This window comes from Rosa rugosa, chromosome 1 (genome assembly GCF_958449725.1).
Source record: "Rosa rugosa chromosome 1, drRosRugo1.1, whole genome shotgun sequence".
NCBI classification, from domain to species: Eukaryota; Viridiplantae; Streptophyta; class Magnoliopsida; order Rosales; family Rosaceae; genus Rosa; species Rosa rugosa.
In genome coordinates this window covers 57,443,082-57,468,372 of record NC_084820.1, presented here as the reverse complement: position 1 = coordinate 57,468,372, position 25,291 = coordinate 57,443,082, and the positions used below count along the sequence as shown (strand labels likewise).

Genomic DNA, 25,291 nt, shown 5'->3' with positions numbered 1-25,291 from the left:
AATTTCTATAATTTTTCTTCCTTAATTCCAACAACCTCCCTATCAAATTTACTATAATTTATAAATATAGTAATATAAATATTATTAAATTTTCAAAAATGTAATTAAATAATTAATGCTTGGAAATTTGAAATAAATTTACTTTGAAAGAGAAGAGAGAAAATAGTGAAAATTTCCTAAAAGTTAATTGCCAATAATTTTAGAGTTTGCTGTAAATATAGAGAATTTTGCTTTCTCTCTCTTCACTTTCTCTAACATGGAGATAGGTACGGAAGCTATCATAGCAAAAATATATCTTTTTTTTCCCTTCCTAAAATAGATACAAAAAAAAAAACAAGATATAGGGAAGCTATTGAGGACGCTCTTACATTTTTTTTTTTTGATATAAAGAGTTCATAGCATTAATATGACCTTGAATCATGGGTTAGAATAGTACAAAAGACTACTCTGTATACACATTGACAGCGCAGGGTAGTCTATGCTAGCAAAAACACCTCGCCTCGTAGGCAATCTATTCTACTTGACTCTAAACGCCGAGCACACAATTGTGGTACGTTGAAACCAAGTACTTCTACAAAGGCTCCTAGAGGAGCTTCAACAAGCATAGACAAGACAAACCCGATCAAGCTAAAAATGATCGAGGTTTGTCACCTAACTAACGACTCAAGAACTAAAAAAATCCTAGACCGGGCTGAAACCCACTAAAACAATCCCCTATAGAACAAGGGGTTTATTGACAAATAAAAAACAAGCAAAACTAATTAAGAGCAGCAGCCCAAAAGCCCAAGAGAGGCCCAGCCCAGACGCAAACCAAACTCTGGCCCAGCCCAGCCCTACTTCGCTGTGCAGCATCATCAGACCCAACGACCGCCGCCGCCGTCTCACAGACCGGATCACCATCAGAGCCAGATGAATCTCGACACCATCTCCAGAGGGCTTGCCGCAACAATCCTCCCAAAAACCGCACCCCGATCCGCCGCCTCCGTGGTACCAAACACAGCCGCCGCCGTTTGGTGACCAGTGACCACCCTACGTCAATACACAGCCGCTGCCGTTTGGTGAGACCATCCCACGCCGCCTAGCGCCGACCCATGAAACCGATCATGACCATACCGCCTCAAGCGTTGCAGTGAGACTAGACCACAGACTGACCACCACCATTGATCCGCCTCCAAGCAAAGCCATCCCAGGCTCGAGGGCAAGCTAAAACACCACCCGTCCGACAGCAGCTCTATAGCATCAACGCAACCAAGGTCGACATCGACGCTGGGCCGCCGCCGGACGAGCGACACTAGAAGAAGAGGAGGAGACCTGGACGGCTATGGGAGAGAGAGAAAGCTAGGGTTTTTTTTATCTCGTTTCGTATCTATGGGGCCGCTCTTACATTATTTGTGTTGTATGTGCTTACGACCAAAGTAAAATTAAAGATTTAAGGTTTGGTGTCTGATTTTGTTACTTGGAATTCAAGTTTTGGTATTTTGAGAATATTAGGATGGAGTTTCATCTAAATTCAAAATTAATTATTTAAAGTTTGGTGTCGGATTTTGTTACTTGGAATTCAAGTTTAGGTTTTTTGAGAATATTAGGATGGAGTTTTAAGGGTCATCTAGATTTAGGCCAAGTTAATTAGGTGAAAAGAATTTTTTTTAGTTTTTTTTTTCTTCATTTTTTCAAAAGTGTTTTAGAATATCTATCTTGAGAATATATATGTATGCCAGTCGAACCTTGCATCTAGTGGAGATTGACAATGACTCATTGCCACTCGACTACAAATTAAGGATACTGCTGTGAAAGAAAACCTTTTTTCTTGTGCAATAACTGATGGCTAGTTAATATTTAACTCTCTCTCTATATATATACTGAGGTAAATGACACGAACAAATCGATTCCTTTGGTGTGTACAAATGGATGTTTATCTTTCATCAGGCATTTAGGCTAGAGTGCTAGAGTAAATTATTTCCAATCAAATAGTTGTTTACCAATCATACTAGTTATGAATGAGATTCAAATATACCAGTTTTTGCCACAAATCAAAGCATTATTAACATGAGAATGATGGTCTCTCTTGCTAGGTGGGTGTTGACATTTGGGCATTAGTTTCTATTGCAGCTTGACCAATACTCAGCTACAAGCTTGGAGAGATAGGAATTGGTATCCAAGAGCTTTGAGGGTTCTTCATACTCCACCAGCTTCCCTACATATTCAAACAAATCCACATTATAGATCAGCATAAGACAATATATATCTTAAAGCCTATTTTGGAGTGCTTTTAGCAATGCCAAAAGTGCATCCCGGCACAGCACCCTCCTGTATTGCCATTTGATAAAATACACCAAGTGCTTAATTACTAGAGTGGCAAAAGCATCTAGAAATGCTACTTTGTTTACTGAGCGCAAAGTACCAGGCATAAGTACTTCGAACGCATTTAAGAACTGACAAAATGTCTTAAATTTGATTGAAATGTGATTAAGAGAAAAAGTGTAACAGAAAAATGTATGTACTATATACCATAGGAGAGGACCATGACCATGTTGCTGTCTATCACTGTTGGAACTCTATGAGCCACAGTTATCACTGTGCATTCTGCAAATTCTAGCCTGATGATTCTTTGTAGAATGGCATCTGTTGCAGAATCAATGGAAGCAGTAGCCTCATCTAGAACTAGAATCCTGTTCCTCTTGAGAAGCACTCTTCCAAGGCAAAACAGCTGGCGCTGCCCGGCACTCCAATTTCCCCCTTCATCACTCACTGTTCAAATCATTATAGTATGTTATGTTACAATGTGATCCATATTCGCACTTACTCATAAGACTTAATGTCTATATATAGAAAATAACATAGACTCACCAGACGAGTCCAGAAGATTAGGTAGGCTGCTGACGGTAAACTTGAGCTGACACTTCTCTAGAGCCTATATGTGTAGGAAGAGTCCATCATTAAATTGTCTTTTTTTTTTCTTTCTTTTTTCCCCTTGTTTTTGAAGGCATTAAAGTTGTCTAAACTGAGCTTTCATTAGTAAAACTTGAAGGAATGGATGGATTTCAAAACTTTTTAATTAGTGCGGAATTAGTTTAACAATTAAACTACTAACTAAACATAAAATCCATTCCTTTAACCCATGATCTTGGCTTATTGTGATATGTATATAAACATAGCATGCATACTAAGGAAGAACAAAGAGGGAGTTTATGTTCTACTCACCCTTGGAGCGTGATTTTAATCCGATCCAAGTGAACCACCAAAGTTCCTCTCCTTGATCTCTCCTTGTGTGTGTTTCCTCCACCTTGAAGCACCTTGAATTAAGAACTCCTTCTTGTACTCCTTCTTGTGCTTGTAATCTCCTCCTTGATGTAACAAGTAAAGCCACAAAAATATATGGCCTCTAAGGATCTTCACCAAGTGAATCAAGAGATGAAGAAAGATGAAAGAAAAGAAGAAATTATGCAAGTGTTCTTCTTTCCTTTAATTTCTGAAAAATGGACCAAGAGAGAACACTCTTTCTCTCTCTCTAATCTGAAAAATAATGGTGTAGAGATGCTACCATTATTATGTCTATGCTTTCACTTTTATATAATTGGAAATAACTCCAATTACTAAAAGAAAATATTGACTTTCATAAAGCCAATATTTTGGCTGGTCCATACATGTTATTGGGCACTAAAAATGTGTCTTGGGCTTTCATTTAAATCTCATTTAGTGAAGCCCAAGTCCACACCCAAATCCGACAATCGTTTAGGCCCAATAGGTTCGGTTTTACCCGAAAATTCTAATTATGTTCAAATAATAAATCTAATTAATTATTTGCTCATAACCAACTCTTGTTTAATCTTCTTCATATACAATCTCAAGGATCCACTTATATGGTGTGCGATCTCTTAGGTTCTAATTAACAAGGCAGTGAAGTTTATAGAAACCATTCTATTTTGTTTACGAATCAAAAAACTCCATTTTTGATTCTCCCTTGTTATTAGGATAATAAATGTTTATTAATCCTCGGGGACTTCACAAGTCATGAGTGACGTCTTGCAACATATCATGACTACCCTAGTTAATGTAGAATGACAAAGAACCTATTCAATTGGAATTACAATACAATACGGTCATTCTCTAACACGATGTTCTAAATCACATCATCGGGGTATGGAATTGATATGTCAATCCCCTAATGTGATTTTCATTCTTATGTGATTCTTAGAATGTGATTAAAAACTCCTTTTTAATCTCATTCAATGCTTTGGCCAAAGACTCATTGAATCACATCTTTGAACATACACCTTATTTACTTAAGGATAGAGATTCCTTATTGTACACTCACATGTCTCCATGACCGAATTGATTATACCAATGAATGCATCTATTATATCCATTAAGGGACACAATATTATTGCATCATCAAGAAATAATCCATTCACTCATAAGACAACTATGGTGTCTCAGGTCAAAGGACTAATTTGTATTATTGCAATTTAGAGTTCAAGTTTGACATGTAAGTAAGACTCCATACAAGAACTCTAATGATCGCGTTCAGTGTACTCTTTAAATTAAGAGCACCCACATACTTATATTAGTGTCTCTACACAAATGACAAGAGACATATCATCCTCCATATTGAGCATACATAGTATGTGCTAGTCTTTCCGGATTATCAATGTCCAAGTGATAATCCTATGACTAGGAACTTTTTAGGATAAGAGTGTGAAAGAGTAAAGGTCTCACACATCTAACTCTTTAGATTACTTTCTCTTTAACTCATATTCCTTGGACCTTGTTCAATCAAATATCAAATATAAGCAATGAACAATAAACTTGCCCTTTTGATTAATAATAATTACATCAAAATGATTGTTTTAGGACACAATTCCTTCAAAACTTGCTAAGAAACAATGGAAGTTGAGTTGATGCAGAAAAGGCCTTTACCCTCCATATTTCATCGTCAGAGTATAGGCCTAGAGGATCCAAGTTGGTTCGAATGCTACCCCTGAAAAGAGTTGGTTCTTGAGGGATGATGCTGAGCTTCATTCTCAAATCTTTTAGACCAATAGAGCAGATGTCAAGTCCATCTATAATAATTTTACCACTGCTTGGTTCTACTAAACGAAACAAAGCACTTATGAGTGTAGTTTTGCCACTTCCTGTCCTTCCCACAACTCCTACTCTAGTCCCTTCTTTGAATGTGCATGTGATTCCCTTGAGAACGAGTGGAGCGTTCTGACGATATTTGATCTTTAACAAAACAAGAAATATAATTCATAGTAAGCTAGTTAATGAATATCACTAAGGAACTGAAGTTCATGCATATGATTGAAGAATATCTTACATTCAGAGAATACAGCTCTATCCTACCCTTCATAGGCCATGAAGAAGGTGGTCTATTGTCCTCCACAATTTCCAGAGGCTCAGGTGAAATCTGCATGAATTGTTTTATCCTTTCGACTGAGATAATGTAGTTTGATAAATTGCAATACCATCGAGTCTGATAAATTTGCGTCCCCGTTAATGTCAAAGCATAAGAAAGAGAAAGCCCCACAAGTCCTACAGAAAAATAAGATAAACTATGAAACTCCTCAATTATTTTGAAACAATCAAAAATGTACCACTGCTGCTCAAATCATGTATACCTGGAGAAACATAACCCTTGGGAACTAGAATAAGGAGAAAAGCAGCGGTGAAAAGGGTCACATTTTGAAGTGCTTCTGTCCTCAAAATTAACCACTCCATGGTTGCATTGGAGTGAAAGAAGAGACTTGCATCTGTGTCAACTAGCTTTAGGAAGTTGTGGAAGAACCTGTCAACCATTGTAAAAGCTCTTATAGAGACCACTCCAAGTGATGTCTCAGCTGTATAATTTATTACGGGAGCTTTTGTTGTTCCATTTATTCTTATCAGCTCCCTTGCAGAGGCTAGATAGTAACTCTTCAGTCAAAACAAAGAGGTAAGAAGTAATTAGTTCCATCATTCATCAAAGAAAGAGAGGGATTGAAAAAAAAAAAAATCAACTTAAGTTTCGTTCCACCTGAACATATTGTGCAGCAATAATGGCGAGAATGGCTACAATGAGAACTTCCCATGTGACAGAAGCCATAATTCCAATCACGGTCAGCAGTTCAGTACCAGAAGCCACCAGAAAGATTGTAGCGAAAGGTATGTCAAGATCCAATATACTTAAATCTGATGAAGCCTGCAAAAGTATAAATATTGGCATGACATATTCTAAATGAAATTGACTTAATTAGAGTACATAAAAGAGTGTTAATTGTTGACTTTTTATTGAAGTTTAAGTACACTTACTCGTGTCAAAATTCGTCCGACGGGAGTTGAGTCAAAGAAGAGCATGGGAGCCTTGAAGATAGCATCTATGAAACTACAGAAAAATGCTCTAGACGCCTTCAAGCCCATAAGGGCTGCAAAGTATGACCTTAGAAATACAAAGACAACACTAAGTGTTGATACTGCAGTATAAACTCCGATGAGTATGCCGCTAGTTATTTTAGGAATTTGAATGGCTAGAGCTAGCCAGTAAGTTGAAGCAACCTGCAGACCAAGAAAACCAATCTGCGCTATTGTGCCTAAGCAAAGAAGAAGCGTTGCCTTAGAAACAAAAATGTAATCCCAAAAGGGCTTCAACCCCACATCACCAATCACCTTCTCTTCTTCTTCTGTTAGCTGCACCCCAGGTACACTACGGTTACTCCCATAAGACTGCTCTGGCTGGATCATATATTCCTTTTCAGAATCTTCTTGAACTTGATAGTTTGAAGGACCCAATGTTGTTACTGCATCTTTGTGAGAATTCACAAGCTTCGCAAATGCAGTTCCTGCTGTCAAGAGACTCTCGTAGCTTCCGGATTGAGTAATTTGTCCATCCTCAATTACCTGGAAAAGGACATAGTGAGGAAAATTGTATCAAACACAATATATTGGAGGGGAAATAAAATTTGAATATGAGCTTATAATAACTAACCAAAATCTTGTCAACTTGTGAGAGAAATTCAACTTGATGAGTCACCAGAATTACAGTTTTCTTTGCAAGAGCAGACATGACACAATCCTGCGTTAAGTGAATCGTTCAAAATTGAATGAAGTAGTACTGGTTCTATAAATAACACTGAATTTGGTTATGAAGTTATGAGAATACTATGAATTTGTAACCTTTCTTACATGAAATAGAATTGCAGCTGTATTTGCATCCACTGCACTAAAGGGGTCATCAAGGAGATAGATATCGGCATCATTATAGACAGCTCGAGCCAGCTGAATCCTTTGCTTCTGTCCTCCACTCATGTTAAGTCCCCTCTGCCCTATTTCAGTAAGATCACCATGATCAAAGCTAGTAATATCTTTATCCAAAGCACAAGCTTTTATGGCCTTCTCATATCTGTTCTTGTCCATTGGCTTGCCGAAGAGTATGTTATCACGAACTGTCCCACTTTGTATCCAAGAAGTCTGAGAAACATAGGCTATGCTTCCAAATATATCAACCTGTGTGCACGCATTGAAAAGAAAGCATGTGAAGTAAAATGCAAAAATTTAATTAGTGCAGGATATTCGTATCCAACATTTGTCATCTACTTTAAATTGTCTCACCATTCCTGACATTTTTGGCATCTCTCCAAGTAAAGCATGCAAAAGTGATGATTTTCCAGCACCAACTGGTCCACAAACTGCAATTTTCTGCTCCCATTTTACTTCCAAATTCACATCTCTCAGAGTTGGGATCGTTGTTAGTTCAGGATTCCAGCTGAACGTGCCACTTTCTATTTTTAAGCTCTCATCTGAATTCTGTGATGGGACTTTCCTTATTTCACTATCCTTTAGCTCATTATCAAGCAGAAAAAAATTCAGCCGATCAAACGAGACCTTGACTTGTATCATAACTGAAAGTGCTTCCGGTATAAACCTGACAGGTTCCCCCATGCTTTTCAATGATGCTAGAACTGTGAATATAGTACTTGCATTTAGAGGAGCACTGTTGAAAACAATGCATCCTAGAAAAACAACCGAAGAGATGATGGTTGGTGCCATCCAATACATGACAGTTCCATAAGCCTTTTGAAATTGTGCCTCAGCCAATGGTTTGAACTCTCTTTCGCGAAGGGCATCAACCGAGTTTTTGAACTTCTCTTCCCATGATTGTAACTTAATGATTTTCATGCTGTTTAGGATCTCAGAGGTGGCTCTAAGCCTTTCATCCTGAGCTACCATGAACTCAGACTGACACTTCTGAAGTACCTTAGCAAATGGCACATTCAGAAGACCAAAAATGATAAGAGGAACTAAACCAGGTAGAGCACCAACACCCACGACCACGTAAAGTACAACAATGGAAAGCAATAGTTGCAACGAAAGGCTCCATGTCGAATGAAACCACCATAGGAACTCCCCCATTCGATAAGCGTCCACTGCTATGTAATTCACAATCTCTCCAGCTGAGTGCCTTCTCCTTCCCAAACTAGAAAGCTTCAGCTGCTTTTGATAGACTGCAACCATCAAGGCTGACCTCATTCTCATGCCAGACCTTCTTGAGTCAAAAAACCAGTGTCTCTGGCTCAAAGATTCAACTACTTTGGTAAGAACTAGATACCCCACTATAATGAGGCCTTCAGAGAGACTTTCATTGTCACTATTTGAATAGTTTACAAAAGCATAGAGTATAAGAGGAGAAACTACAACAGCAATGGTCTTGAGGAATGCACAAATGATTATCAACACATTTTCCTCCATGTAAACTCTTGCCATGGCTCTGAGAACCAAGTTCCTCGACGTACTACTTGAGCTCTTCTCCCTCGAGAGGGACTCCAATGCATCAGAAAACTTCTGGTATGCTACATTTGCTTCGTCTTCAGAAACCAGAGAAGGGATGTCTTCGAGATCTAATGCTCTCGAGGAACCCAACTTAAGGAGAGGATTGACCCAAGAAAATGTCAGTTTGCTAAGGAAGCTGGCTTGGTCTAATTTAGTTTTGGCTAATAAAGGCTCAGAGAGGCTGCGATCCATGTTTTTTGATGAATAACTAGCCGAGGTTTCTAGTTAAACAGAAAATAGAAGAAGCAAAACATCAAAAATGGATTGGTCAAGATTTCATAATGAGCAACATACATGATCAAAGAGAAGGATAACATATATACTAGAAAAATTGAAATTAAAGAAAGAGATAGTATACTTGACCATAAGTAAAAAATATATAGCAGGAATTTCGCTCACCGATTCACAACGTAATGGGGTAAAAACTCCTCAAGTTAGGGAGCCATGCTTGTAGCAACTTCACTGTGTTTGACTTGGTATTGGCCTCAAACCTACAAGGTTGTATACTTAATTAGAAGGTTTTGAGACTTTTTCTTGTCACTGCAATATAAATATTATGCACATGATTTTTTGATATCATACTTTACAATGTGCATGAGTAACATGAATGAGTACAATATATACAAGCCTCGCACCTAACCACCTAAGTACACATCTGGCAATACTACACTGCAGTATAAATATTATGCACATGGATTCCTTGATATTATACTTTACAATGTGCATGAGTAACATGAATGAGTACAATATACAAGCGTCGCACCTTACTACCTAAGTACACATTACACAATAGTAAAAGCACATGATTCATGCACACATTTCTTTGTTTTAGTAGACAACCCAGATTTTTAATTTCCATTCTTAATTCCTCTCTAAATTATTTTTCTTTCAAATTTTCCTGTTTGTTTTCCTCTTCATCTAGATTTCGAGAAAACATTATCTGAAACAAATTTCAGTTTAATAACACAAAAGCTAGCTAGTTCAACCTATAATAACCTAGACTATTATTTTGTTCTCGATCAGTCTTCTTATCAATACGTACTGAATATATATCGAGTCTTATCTTATAGTTAGCTCAAGTTAATTATGAGGGAAGGTGCAGATCGAAGTGAGTTAGGATTAAGTTAAAGATTATACATCTGACATCTAACTCAAGTGGCCACTGATCGAGGGAAGACAGTAAATAATAAGGACTAAATCAAGGCCAAAACCATCCAGTTTTCACTGATCCACAGGGCACCAGGGCATCATGCATGCTGGATTGGAATTTGCAGCTTTCAATTCTCATTCTCCAACTAGCTAGCCAGATAATCAGGACGTACCATTTGCAGTAATGAAATCAAAACTTGCATATGTACCTCAACATTAGTAATGAAATCAAAACTTGCCATATTCGGTTAATGGAAATTTCAGTTTCTGTTTAAGTAAAATAGATTCGAGAGAGAATTATAGAGAGAGATGTGTATTATTATTGAGAATAGGAGCCCTATATATAGGGATTACAAAGTGCTAGTTCTAATGTTACAAGGAATACCAATCCGTGTAGGATTGGGAAATCTAGAACCTTCTCTCCTATTGCTACTCCTAGTTTGATAAGGCACACTAAATCGATATTCCTTCAACACTCCCCCTTGTGCCGCTTCAAACTTGGTGGTGACGCTTCATCCGTTGCCTCGTTAAAAACCTTGCCAGGTAACAAAAACCCTGTGGGATAAAAATAACCCTGGTCGAAGGACAAAAAGAGCACAACACGTCCTTCACTCTTCGAGATCAAACATGTAGACATCATAACTCCCCCTGATGTCGATATCTCCCCCTGATTGCTATAAATCCTATAATCGTGGGAGTTCGGATAACTTTCTCAATCCGATGCTCTTCACATGTTTCTCGAAGGTGGATTTAGGTAACGACTTAGTGAATAAGTCCGCTACATTATCCTCTGATCGGATTTGATTCACTTCAATCTTTTAGAAGTGATTGTTGTTGCTGATTATAAAAGAACTTAGGCGATATATGCTTGGTGTTGTCGCCCTTGATGAAACCTAACTTCATTTGTTCAATACAAGCTGCATTATCCTCATAAATGCATGTAGGTTCATCTGTGGTAGACTTCAAACCACAACTTCCTTGAATGTGTCGAATTACAGACCTTAGCCATACACATTCACGTACAGCTTCATGTAGAGCAATAATCTCTGCATGATTTGAGGAAGTAGCAACAAGAGTCTGTTTCGTAGACCTCCAAGATATCGCAGTGCTTCCCATGGTAAAGACATAACCAGTTTGGGAGCGACCTTTATGAGGGTCAGAGAGGTACCCTGCATCAGCAAAACCCATCAAGACATTATTGTCGTTTTGATGGAGGGAGATAGGAGGACGCCGGCCACCAAGAGCGGCGGCGGCGCCGGCGGCGGCAACATGGCCGACGGTCATGTTATTGACGGCGGCTCCATGCCTAATGGGGTCCGATCCCATTCTTCCATCATTCCTCTTCTCTCTGTAGGGATAAAATAGGCCCATATCAATCGTACCTCTTAGGTATCGAAAGATGGTCTTTACACCAATCCAATGGCGGCGTGTTGGCGCAGAGCTATGTCTAGCTAACAAGTTCACTGTAAAAGAGATGTCTGGTCTTGTGCATTGAGCTAAGTACAATAATGCGCCTATTGCACTTAAATAGGGCACTTCGGCCTCTAATGGCTCTTCGTCCTCATCCTTTGGACGAAACGGATCTTTTCCGGGCTCAAGACTACGACCAATCATGGGAGTACTCACAGGCTTTGCTTTATCTTCATTAAAGCGCCTTAGGATTTTCTGAGTATATGCAGACTGATGGATCAAAATCCCATCACTACGGTGCTCGAGTTCTAAACCGAGACAAAACCGTGTTTTCCCAAGATCCTTCATCTCAAATTCGGATTTCAAGTATTTAGCAGTTTCCTTCAACTCATCTAGAGTTCCAATTAGGTTCATGTCATCGACATAAACTGCTACGATTGCAAATCCGGAACTTGTTCTTTTAATGAACACGCATGGCATATTTCATTGTTAATATATCCCTTCCCAATCAAGTAGTCACTTAGACGGTTATACCACATCCGTCCGGATTGTTTTAATCCATATAGTGAGCGTTTTAACCTTATTGAAAACGCGCTCCGTGGTTTAGAGCCACTTGATTTGGGTAATTGAAGTCCATCTGGAACCTTCATATATATCTCTGAATCTAGATCCCCATAGAGATATGCTGTAACCACATCCATAAGCTGCATGTCAAGTTTTTCGGAAACTACCAAACTGACAAGGTAGCGGAACGTTATAACGTCCATTACGGGAGAATATGTCTCCTCGTAGTCGATTCCAAGGCGTTGTGAGAAACCTTGCGCCACAAGGCGGGATTTATATCTTACCACCTCATTTTTCTCATTACGCTTTCTAACAAAGACCCATTTATGGCCAACAGGCTTTACACTTGGGGGTGTCTGCATTACAGGCCCAAATACCTGTCTCTTTGTTAGTGAATCCAATTCAACCTGGATCGCATCTTTCCATTTAGGCCAATCTGCTCTTCGTTGACATTCTTCAACAGAGCGAGGTTCGATATCATCATATTCTATAATTCCTTTTGCAATATGATATGCAAATGCATCATCAATCGCCATAGAATTTCTATCCATCATCTCATGTACACTAGTGTAATTTATGGAGATCTCTCTATTCTCTGGAGTTGGTTCTGACATTGGAGCGTCCCCCAATGATGTCTCTTGGACATAACCATAATCCGGAATATTCTCATGAGATGGATTATTCACATCGATGATTAATGGATTATTTTGTGCCAAACTCGCTTTCTTTCTTGGGCGAGAATCCATCGAACCTATGGGCCTCCCGCGCTTCCTGGCAGGAGCCGTGGGCCTAGCCATAACGTCACCATCATTGAGAGATGGGACGTTGGCGCCATGCTCATGCATTCTTGAGTTGGCGTCATGTCCTCTACTTTTAGGGACATCAATCCTTGCAGGCACGTTTGCAGCAGGTATGTGTGATCTTGTCACTTTAGCGATATCAGAAAACGCATCAGGCATCGATTCTGCTACGTTCTGAAGATCGAGAATTCTCCGCACTTCAATTTCGGACTGTGCGGTTCGGGGATCAAGATGACACAGAGTGGGGACAGACCACGACAATTCATGTCGTTCCTGTTGAACATTGATGTTCTTATCTCCCCCTAACGACGGGAAGACTGTCTCATCGAAGTGACAATCCGCAAATCTAGCGGTAAAGAGATCGCCTGTCAAGGGTTCTATGTAGCGGATAATCGTTGGAGAATCATATCCAACATAAATGCCTAATCGTCTTTGAGGACCCATTTTGGTGCGCTGTGGTGGCGCAATTGGCACATAAACTGCACACCCAAATATGCGTAAGTGTGAGACATTAGGCTCATACCCAGTCACCATCTGGGACGCAGAAAAGGGTTGAGTGGCAGTGGGCCTCAGACGAATAAGCACAGCTGCATGCAATATTGCATAGCCCCAAGCAGAAATAGGGAGATTGGTGCGCATTACCAATGCCCTAGCGACCATTTGTAGTCGTTTAATGGCGGCTTCTGCGAGACCATTTTGGGTGTGAACATGAGGAACATGATGTTCAACATCAATCCCAATGGACATGCAATAATCATCAAAAGTCTTTGATGTAAATTCTCCAGCATTGTCTAATCTTATAGACTTAATAGGATGATCAGGGTGGTGAGCCCTTAACTTAATTATTTGTGCTAGGAGTTTAGCAAATGCAGCGTTCCTTGTGGACAATAGCATGACATGTGACCAGCGTGTCGATGCATCAACCAATACCATAAAATATCGAAATGGTCCGCATGATGGTTGAATAGGTCCACAAATATCACCTTGGATTCTTTGCAAGAATGGTATATTTTCTTTGGTGTCCTTTGCATAGGATGGTCTCGATCCTAACTTTGCTAAAGAGCAGGCTTTGCAGAACGAAGGATGGGCTTTAGAAACAACCAATGAGGATTTTGGTTGGGCCACAAAGTCACAAGTGACTTTAGAAGTAAAAGTTGGAGACAAAGGAGCCTTGGTGGCGTCAATGCCACCCTGAGGCCACAGGGGGAAGGCGGCGCCGGCCAAGGATGGCCGGATTTGGGGGTGAACGGCGCCGTGAGGCGCAGGGGCTCCTTCGGTGTCCAAAAACCGAGTTTTACTTCTTTTTGTTCTGAAAAAGGGATGTCCGTGTGAAGTCTTTAATATACGGATCATCATGTCACGACCTGGGTGTCCCAAACGGTCGTGCCAAAGCCTATATGTGTCGGAATCCCATAAATCATCTCTCATGACATGGTTGGATTCAATGACTCGAATAGTGGTTGCATACAACCCACTAGAGCGACACATAAGTTTCTCTAAGACTCGTTTATGTCCGTAGTCATTAGAGGTGATGCAAAGGAACTCTTGTCCATTCTCACAATGTGTTTCCACATGAAAACCATTGGCTCTTATATCTTTGAAGCTTAATAGGGTTCTTCCTGCCCTAGGAGCATAAAGAGCTTCGGTGACATTTAAAGTCGTGCCATTTGGCACCATAAATTGGGCTGGTCCTCGACCATGGATCAATCGAGATGATCCAGCCATCGTAGTCACGGAAGATCGAGATGGTGTCATCCATAGAAATAGCTGCCTATTTCGAAGGATAGTATGTGTAGTTGCACTATCCACGAGGCATTCTAGCTTTCCAGGAAACATACTGAAAAATAATAAAGTTCGAAATTAAAACATGTCCAAGACATTGAATAAAATAAATCGATACTTTATTAATAATAGCCAATGATTACATCAAAGTTTCTTGACCAAAATCTAATCCAACATAAAAATCAAACCGTAGACAAATCGTAGTCACTCAATCCGTTCGGTAATTTCAATTTAGTTGTGACCAGGTAAGGTAAGACGAGATTTTGGTGGAGCGTTGCTCACTTTTAAAACCGTTCTCTCAGATCAAACCTTGCCTAGACATCACAATTACTCTTGAGTAAGCCTAGAGGGAAAGAGTTAACACAATAAGTCATTTTATTGATTTAAGGCATAATAGCCATTACATAATTCTTGGAAAAATAAAGGACTATACTAATCAAAATCTGCAGCATCCTTGTGCAATTCTTTGTCAGATTTGAAGTCCGCTATGGTGAGATTGACGTTGGCATCATCACCATCTTCTTCTATATTTTCGGCAAGATTGGCTTCATGCTCTCTGAAGTCTCTAAATGCCTTGTAATGCGCAGCTAATTGTTTGCTTGCTTTGCATTGTTTGAACCAGTGCTCACTAGATCCACATCGATGACACATGTCATTGTGATTTCCTCCCTTTAATTGAGGTGCATTGTTTGCACTTGGGTGGCGTCCCTTATAGGAGTTGGCGCCATTCCCACGGCCTTGGGTGGCTCCTACACGTCCTGGAGCCCCACGGCCTCCTCTCCCACGTTGCCATGTATTGCCACGTGATCGTCCTTCATTCTGACGAGTACCTTCCTTTGTAGGGCGGTTATATGGACCAGAACGTCTGTTGTGTCCCTTATTCTTAGGGTTCCGCTCCTTGCGCCCTCCTTTGGGTGCATTATTATAATTTGCCTCATGAACGCTCTTAGTTCCGATAGGCCTTGAATTATAATTCTTCACGAGGATATTATCATGCTTTTCAGCTACAGACATAATATTAATTAGCTGATGAAACCTCGTGAGCCGTCCAGTATTGAATTCAGTTCGGTATTGCTTTGATAGCAAAATAGCTGAGACGGGGAAGGTGGAGAGAGTTTTCTCAATTAGTTCTTGCTCTGTGACAGGTTGTCCACAGAACCCCAACATGGTTTTGAGGTGAAGAACTTCTGAATTATATTCAGCTACAGACTTGAAGTCAGCAAATCGTAGATTATTCCATTGAACTTTCAAGTCAGGGAGGAGGGTATCCTTTACATTACCAAAACGCTCCTCAAGCGCAACCCATAATTCTCTAGCATCCTTGATTGCCATATACTCCAATCGGAGTGATTTATCCATGTGGCGCCTTATCAAAATAAGGGCGGTGGCATTATTCGTAGCCGTACGCTCGAATAGGAGATCTGGATTTGGTGCCTGAATTACGGGTAGGATCCCTTTTGAAGTGAGATGATTCTCAACATCCGTGACCCAACTATGATATTCCGAGCCAGTTGAGTCAAGGATAGGAAAGTCAAGCCTTGACATCCTGAAATAAGAAGAAGAAATATATTAGTCTCGGAGTAAAAACTTCCACGACAACTAATAGATAATAAGATTTCCGAGCTATGCTACCAAGAAATCGATTTCCAAGAATGATTGGATTAGACCGAAACAATGATGTTTATAAGGTCGTTAATTGATGCTTGCGGACGCTCTTAGTCCGAAGTCTTACGAACGCTCTTAGTTCGTTAATTGCGTGAATCCCCACGATTCCGCTTTCAATGATCGAACCCACGTTCTATGAAAGGTGGGATGAAGAAGAAGGGAGGTTTTTAAGTCCCCGAGAAAAGAAGAAGTATTTAAATTTAGGAACTTCAAAACTTACTCTTTTGAATACTTACTTGTATTTGGATCACGCGCGTGTCGATGCAGGCGTGATGGAGCGAAGCAATCCGAGTAGAGGTTTGCAGCGGTGCGGGGCAGCAGGGGCTTCAGTGGCAGCAGTAGCGGTGCAGGGCTGCAGGAGCGCGGGCGCGTAGGCTGGCAGTGATGCAGAGCGCAGGGGCGCGCAGGTGGGCAGCAGGGGCTGCGGTGAAAGGCTCGGCCTAGAGGGCTGGAGGAGCAGGCGGGCTAGCAAGGGGCTAGGTGCTGCGGCAGTTTTGATGGGGAGAAGAATTTCTTTTCGGGTTTTAGCTTTTGTGGTTTAGGGCTCGTGCTGATAACGTGTTTAAGTAAAATAGATTCCAGAGAGAATTGTAGAGAGAGATGTGTATTATTATTGAGAATAGGAGCCCTATATATAGGGATTACAAAGTGGTAGTTCTAATGTTACAAGGAATACCAATCCGTGTAGGATTGGGAAATCTAGAACCTTCTCTCCTATTGCTACTCCTAGTTTGATAAGGCACACTAAATCGATATTCTTTCAACAGTTTCATAATTTTCTTATCTTTGCTATGCAAAACTTACTACAAGTATCTTTCTTATCTCAGTTACGTTTCATAATATACGTACTGACAAATTTCAGAAGTTGACTAGTATTGTCCTTCTGAGAGTTATCATTTTTTCTTGATCCCACTGTTCAATTGACGGATGCAATGATCGACGAAGGAGGGTATATATAAACTTACAATTAATATGAAAGAGGGATCCTTTTGGATGGAAAGATCGACTACACATCTCGAGTGTTCCAAATTCCAGAGACTTTTTCTTCCTTTCTTTTGCACAGTTGGTGAAGGAGGGACAAGCAAACAATATCAAATTCTAGAATTTAGAGGCATTATTTTGGGACCCTTTACAAAGTCAAAGATTAAGACATTATCCTGCTTTAAGCAAAGTCAGATCACCATCAAGCTAGTTAAATATATGTAGTATGATACTGTGGAAGGCAACGTTGATTATTCTATCTTTATATGAAAGGAAATGTGCAACATGTGGCTGAAAAGAGTATAGTTCCAGGAATAGACCATTGAGCCCCTAGAGTTCTTCAGGTGTTATGGCGGCCCCCTCCCATCCATTGGGTGAAAGTGAACACGGATGGATCTTTTCATGATTAGGCACATTCAGGTTATGGTGGCGTTTTCAGAAACTGTGATGCATCTTTCCTGGGTGCTTTTTCTGCTAATGTACAAGTGCTTAGTGCTCTAGATGCAGAGATGTTAGCAGTCACTAAGGCAGTGCACATTGCTTGGATAAAACAATGGCATAATCTATGGTTGGAGGTGGACTCGTTGATTTTACTAACATACTTTAGGGAACCTTTGTCTGTTCCTTGGCGTCTGCGTACGACTTGGGGAAATTGTATGCATATTGCTCGACAGATGAATGTCCACATTTCACATATATTTAGAGAGGGTAACTCGGTTGCAGATCGATTAGCCAACTATGGTGCAGCCACGGAGAATTATGTTTGGTGGGACTTTTTACCGCCGTTTTTGCTTTCATCTTTTGGTCATGATTTTTCTGCTCGCCCAAACTACAGGTTTTCTTAGTTTTCCCGGGCCCCTTTATGGGGCTCCAGCTTGTATTCTGTTATATCCGTGGTGTGTCTCATGTCAGTTACACTCTTGTACTAGTGCTCGAGGTGAAGGTTTTATGTCCCCCTCGCAGTACACTCTTCTTCTTCTTTTTTTAATAATATTCGGGCGTGGGGCTGAGCCTCCCAGTTAGGCTGGGTTCCAAACACTTTAAAAAAAAAAAAAAAAAAAAAAAAAAGGAATAGACCATTGAGAGTAAAAAGTTTTGACTTTTGTGAAGTTAAGATGTGGTTTTAAGATGAAGTTAAATATAATTTCTTTGCTTAAGACTAAATGATAGGATAAAAGAAATAAAATCGAGTGGTCAACAGCAGACATCTTATCCAGTTTCATGTTTTAATTGGCTATATAGCTATGGTTAGACATTTCAAATTGATTTAGAGCTATGATTGGAGCCTCCTATCAGGCATACATAATCACCAAGACCAGAATATAGGTATCTATAAGAAGGCAGATATTGGTGATTATGACGGACCAGTGTTACTCATTATAATGTTTAGGTGAGAGTTAAGTTTAGGAAAGCTCACATAATAGTAGGTCCTCATTACACATGGTAGTAAGATTGATAGTTGAAGCATTTGTTATGTAAAAAAGATTGCTAAATGGAAAAACTACATTACATCACTTTTTTATGTCTTGAGAATAGCTTACACAGGAAATGAAGCATAAAACCTAATAGACAAGCAGCAGTAGAAACTAACACATAGATATTAGAACAACAAAATGACTTTTATGGGCTAGTATATGTAGTTTGCAGACACTAAAGAGTACCTCTAGAACAGTTGTCTACCTCTATCAACATGTGAATTCTCAAGTTTTGCCTCACCAGCCCCAAAATCACTGATTATCAACCTTCTTCCTCATCAGTAGTGGTATCGTAGGGATGTGGGGATGTCTCAAGCTCAGGTGTATCTCACCTCAGGTAGGTCTTCCAATTTGGGGTGATGGAGTCAGGAATTGCATAATACTTAGAGAAGGCCGGGATTGCTGGTTGGAGTCCCAAAGCTTGATGGGGTCAGAAAAATGGGTTTGTGAAGCTTGTGGGATGGACTACCGAAGTAAAATACATGTAGCTTGTTATTTTTTAGGGGTCACACATTGGTCTAGGTGAAGTTCATGTGTAGGAGTTCCAATATAAAGCTTGTTGATTGTTTGGTTCACATGTGGAGGGGAGTGAAGCTGGCTGGTTGGAGTCAATTGAGTAGATTTACTAGAAAAAAAGTGACTTACTTGTTGGGGAGGTAAATATTTCAGTATCTAGGGAATGTGAGTGAGATGATTCAATCTCCACATGATTCACATCAGGTTGTGTGGAAAAGAGTTCAGCAAACCTAGGAAGGTAAACTTTTAGTAAAGGATTAGGGTCATTTGAAGGTGGTGGCATGATAGGAGTAGTTAACAAACCATAGTGATTGAGGAGGGTTTGAAGAGAGAGTATTAGTCTCCTCCTATGCTGAAAAGATGAGCTTTATGCGGCATAATTTTCCTCCAGACATTGCTTGACAAGATTCACAACAATAGAGAATGAACTAGTATTGAGTTGTGATAAATATTGAGTGGGACTTGTGTTGTTTTTATAGAAGGTGAGGAGGTAACCTGCAAGATTAACTTGCTCATTAACAACCAATATTAAATTCTAATAAGTATGAATTGCATTACCATACTTTGTGATGCACATATCACTGAGTTCCCCTTGCCTAGTTAGGTTGATTGCATCAAATCAATTGTCATTAGCTTCAGTCTTTTATATTTAGTTTCAAGGCACTCATATAGATGTTGGTGATGAAATAGTTGTGGTAGCATTGTACATGAGATTGATGAAACATCTTCGTATTGTTTCATCTTTTGCTTCATATATAATTCATGATTGTGTGCAATAAATGTTGGTACATATATATATGTAGAATCACTGATATGTTGTTTTTAACCACACAAATAATGCTAGGATTCACTACTAGAATTATGGCCCCAGACATCGGCCAAAAACCGATGAGAAACAAAAACCCGACCGATGTCTTTGTGGGTGATGAGAAAGATCCGGAAAATGCAGACATCGGTTTTTAGCCGATGTCTAGTATTCATGTAGACATCGGTTCCTAATTATAAATCGATGTAAATAGGTTTAAATGATAACAAACTTACATGTTTTACTATTGTTAAACCCACATTTTATTGTATTTAATGCTTAAAGAAATATAGATTACACAACACAAGTTTGCGTTTTAACATCGTTATTGATTTAAGAACCGATGACTGATACTGTTACAGACATCGGTTCCCATTTTGGAACTGATGTCTGGTACTCAGTAACATATCGTTTTCGACAAAAAATCGATGTCTGTATATTTTAGTAACATCGATTTTCATTTTGGAACTGATGTCTGGTACTCAGTAACATATCGTTTTTGACAAAAAAATCGATGTCTGTATATTTTAGTAACATCGATTTCCATTTTGGAACTGATGTCTGGTACTCAGTAACATATCGTTTTCGACAAAAAATCGATGTCTGTATATTTCAGTAACATCGATTTTCATTTTGGAACTGATGTATCTGTATTACTAGACATCAGTTTTTATGGTTAAAACTGATTTCAACTTTATATCTAGACATCATACTAGAAAGTACGTCCGCGCGATGCTGCGGGTTTAGGCGATAAGAGTAGTAATCACAATCTTATAATGTTTGCCGATTATGCTATCGTTTTACATATCATAAAAGCTGGTTCACAAACTTTTTCACTAACTCTTACAAACTCTCTCTAATTCTTCCATTATCAAATCTATACATTCCTCCATTTCTGCCTTACAGATCACCAGCCTCTTCCACATTGTAAGTTGAATTAGATGCAAGAGAATACTTCTGTGTGGCTGAAAATTCCAGCATGACCAACCTATATATAATCTCCTCCATTTTGGCTACAAGGGACGAATATGCCACAGCCAACAATTCCATAGTCAAAGCTTTGTTTTCTTTTCTTCTTTCACGTTTGCTCTTCTCTTCGTGAAAAGTATCTACACAACTGCAAAATTCAAAAATCAATGATCAATGATCAATTCATCCTCGTACTTTTACAAATTTAATTACATATATACATATCTAACTAAAGGGAGCAATATATATCTTGCCTTGTACTAAAGAAAAAACTGTGGAAGCCACAGTTAAATTCAATTTATCTAACTTATGCTTTTGTAATGTGGAAGCTGTCGTCAATTTTTCTTGTGTCTGCATTCACAAACTGAAACAAACAAAACAAACGTGAGAGAATTTTTTGGATCAGCTCATTGAAATTCGATCTTAAACTCTTGCAGACTCGAAGTTAACATATATGCTATGAAGTATGTGAAAGATTAAACACAGAATATAAACACAATCAAGCTTTACTGCAGATACATGTATAGTTATATTCAAACATCCAAGATCACCAACAAATAGTTTAGATACAGTTATGTTCAAATGTTTGTAGTAGTTATGAAACATGTACATATTGGAGTTAATGGTCACGTACCTGGAGCAACCATGGATCAGGAATAGAGATAGAGTGCAAACGAGATCTTCTGCGAAGCTCTAAAGTCCAAGAGTCTCTCTATGGGGCAAGACGATGAAGACTTGTGTATTAGAGTTCACAGGGACCTCATTTATATAGAGGTGTCATCAACAGAGTTCTACCCATAAGAGAGACTCTGTTTTACTATGACTGATCCTCTATATCATCATCAGTATTTAATTATCTCTTACTTGCCTATGTAGATAAGCAAATAATTAATCAAGTACTTATCAATATAAGATCAGATATTAATCTCAATATGGACACAAAAGTGGAACTCATCACAAACTCTTATAACTTAATCACCTAGTCACTGAACTAATCACAATCACTTAGATAAATGTCATTGAGTCCATACGTAAGTGTCTTACAGTATGAAGCGCTAATCTCAAGTTTTCATACATACTCACCTCTAATTTGATATCTGTCCTTGTTGCATGCGCTCTGAGAGAACCATATTCAGAATGCCTTGATAAACTCCAACTATTGTTAATCTGTTTGAATGAAGTCCCAATTCCATGTAAAGAACAATGAAGAACATGCTTGTACAATTAAGTGCACATATTTGAAGAGAGATATGACAGAGTCAAGAAGGACTTACACCACTGGGAAACTTGTCCAAGGAAAAGCCAGCCATTCCAATTATGGCTTGCACTGGGCCACTGTAGTTGCTGTGATCATATGTGTCGATCCCAGCCTCATCTTTGCAAGGCAATTTCATGCATTGGCTCTTATAAATGGAGCAGGTTCGCTCGTAGTTATGGACATGACCAAACAGCGCCAGATCAACCTAGTTCAAATTTCAAATAGCATGTACATGTTAGCAAAAAAATTTAAAATCCCATGTTTAAACCTAGAGAATCCAATAGAAAACCAGATTAGAAAAGAAAATGGAATCCATTGAGAAACAATACATGTACATGTACACTTGGCAGATCATCATCAGCCAATTCTGAAGCCCCAGTCCCATTGGCTGCTGCATTATTTGCAGTTGAAGAATGCTGCACCAGACAAGGAAACATCAATATTTCAAGTACACACTTTACAGCACGAGTGTACAAGTAAACAATTACAAGTTTGAGGGAAGTTAGCAGCTGAAAAAAGAGGCAGGAACAGCCTATAGAAATCTCACTGTACCTTTCTCACAATAGTCAGCTTTGGATTCAGCACTGCCAAACCACCAGGGGGAAGCCTAGGTGCACCAGTAACAAACTGGCAAAAGGCACGCTGCTGCTCAGGCGTGAACTCACCCATGATCTCAAGCAACTAAAAAGGTTACAAAACACCATAAGATAAAAAGAACAGAACATTCATCTTCAAAGTACTCGCACATAGAACATGGACACAACTTACATTAAGTATTGCAGGGCTCTTCGCAGTGTATCCATGATCAAACTTTATGTGATCAGCAAGAGTCTCCGTCTGCATAGAGTTGCATGAAAATTATAAGAATAAGAATAATAGAAATCGAAAAATGACTTCGAAAAGAAAACACGAAGTACCTCCCACAGCTCTCTACGGCCACAAAGCAGATAGTCCAATTCATGTGGGGTGAATATTTGTAAAGATGATATATCAAACACCTGGTTTCATCACAAGTATAAGAGTTAAAAGGGGAAAGCAGCTCTCTAAAACACATAAGAAAAAGAGGAAGCACTCAAAATCAGAAACTTAATCGGGTAGGAAGCTAAAAGAGACATAATTCAGGAAGAAGAAAAAAAATCACTATAGCAAGCACTAAACCGCAGAAGAATTATCTCAGTAGAGGCCTAGTCCTGCTACCTCAGGCAAGATTATTCTACACTGATTGTCTAATCAATGTCTCCCTTGGTCAATGTCTAATCAATGTCTCCCTTTGTACCAAAAAACTCATTTGCAGAATAACGCATCATTATTAAAATGGCAACAGAACACTGGAAAGATAAATAATGCTATTAAATGGCAGAGGTCTCATGCACAACTTTGCCTCACAGAAAGTAGATTATGCAAGAATTTTAAGGAAGAATTTACCTGATTGAACCCCGCTCTAAATGCTTCTGTCTGCCGCATTATTCCATTGACATGTACATGTACATGTCAGCACGTCTTCTGAGCACACGTACCTCTCATGGTTCCCGATAGCTGTCATGTATGAAACTGGAGAAGCAATAGGGTTGATTTGGTGAAGGAAAAAATCCCATTCAACTAAAAACCCAGTGGCATAGCTTATATCTCCAATGTGGAAGACAGAGTCTACATTCCTGGAATTTATTTCATCCGTCACGGCCTCAATCACTGAGAGGGATCCTGACTATTCATGCCGCAAGATTAAAATCAGCCTTTTCTTTTCCTTCGAGGTACGTAGAAGAAAAACAATGTACTGTATAGTTAGTTTCTTTTTTCCCCCTCATTTTACTAATTTTATCCATGTTGATTTACTAAATTAAACACGACATGTTGTGATGTGAGTTAGAACGATGCTCAATTACTATTGTTTGAGTATAAATTTCTGCAGTACTAAAAAAGCATCACAATTCATATACCTGAATATAATGCTCGACAGAAGAATCACGAGGAGCCTTTCCCATGTCGTCAAATGCAAGAAATTTGAGTTCATCAGATCCTCCCACAGGGGGAGTGTGGAATTGGATTCGATCACTCCAACCAACTGAATCACTGCATTTTTTTTTTCAACCCCCAAATAAGAATCAATCTGTCTTCTTTTTCCAGTTATCAAACAAGCCTAATTCAATGTAAACTCACCACTCAAAACAATATCTCTGAGAACAGTGTTTCACACACTTCAAAAGGGTGGTTCAAAATTATTGGAATATTGGAATATATCACATGTTGATCTACTTTGTTCACATGTTGATCTACTTTGTTGCTGTCCACCTTCTGTACATAGCTGCACACGTTGTCTACTTTGTTGCTGTCCACCTTTCTGTACATAGCTGCTGTCCACGTTCCAGTACTCATACCACCTTGTTGCAATCTGCTTTCCACCTTGCTGCAATCTGCTTTCGTCTTCTATTTATAGTTTTAGCTTGTAAAATGTTTACACGAATATGATATATAAGAATACATTCCACAAATATTTGTCCTTCATTTTCTATATGGTATCAAAGCAGGAATTCAAAGCCTGACTCTGTAATTGTTCTTGTGTAGTTCCCAAGCTTGTCAGCTTATTATGGCTGGGAAATCTGGTTCAAAAAATGAGGATTCTCTTCTAACCTCAAATTCTTCCGATGTTGAGTTTAATCCGAACCAACGTCTTAGCTCTGTTTTGTTGAATGAATTCAACTATCTTTCTTGGGCTAGAGCTGTTACACTTGCTCTTGGAGGAAGGTCCAAGCTTGGTTATGTCAATGGAGTTATACAGATGCCAGAAGCTGACTCCCCTACATATAATTCTTGGCTGTGCAAGGATCAACTTGTTATGTCTTGGTTACTCAATTCTATGGAAAGCAGAATAAGGGAGATTTTTAGTTTTTCTGAGTCTTCTATGCATCTCTGGAAATATGTTAAAGAGATGTATGGAAATCAGAATAATGCTGCTCGAGTGTTTCAACTCAAGCGAGATATTGCTGATCTACAACAAGAGGGTAAGCTCTTTGTTCAACACCTTGGTAGCCTTACAAGCATGTGGAATGAGCTAGATGTTTACAGACCTCATACCACAGAGGCCAGTGTTTTGTTAAAAAGAGCAGAGGAGGACAAG

At 39.2% G+C, this 25,291-nt stretch overlaps 2 protein-coding genes across 2 annotated transcripts; both read right to left on the bottom strand.

Moving 5' to 3' along the window:
* Window positions 1–2,093: 2,093 nt before the first annotated feature.
* LOC133731328 (ABC transporter C family member 8-like) lies at window positions 2,094–8,994 on the bottom strand. The gene is made up of 12 exons (XM_062158729.1): window positions 7,585–8,994; window positions 7,159–7,479; window positions 6,962–7,048; window positions 6,289–6,873; window positions 6,014–6,178; window positions 5,745–5,913; window positions 5,619–5,693; window positions 5,318–5,532; window positions 4,918–5,223; window positions 2,848–2,911; window positions 2,509–2,748; window positions 2,094–2,194 (listed from the first exon to the last, which is right to left on the bottom strand). The coding sequence occupies exons 1-12, from the start codon at window positions 8,992–8,994 to the stop codon at window positions 2,094–2,096; spliced, it is 3,738 nt and encodes a 1,245-aa protein (XP_062014713.1).
* A 13,444-nt stretch (window positions 8,995–22,438) lies between these two features.
* LOC133731321 (E3 ubiquitin-protein ligase UPL3-like) lies at window positions 22,439–23,732 on the bottom strand. The gene is made up of 6 exons (XM_062158723.1): window positions 23,602–23,732; window positions 23,094–23,174; window positions 22,945–23,013; window positions 22,729–22,857; window positions 22,512–22,592; window positions 22,439–22,444 (listed from the first exon to the last, which is right to left on the bottom strand). The coding sequence occupies exons 1-6, from the start codon at window positions 23,638–23,640 to the stop codon at window positions 22,439–22,441; spliced, it is 405 nt and encodes a 134-aa protein (XP_062014707.1). The 5' UTR covers window positions 23,641–23,732.
* Between the last annotated feature and the right edge of the window lie 1,559 nt (window positions 23,733–25,291).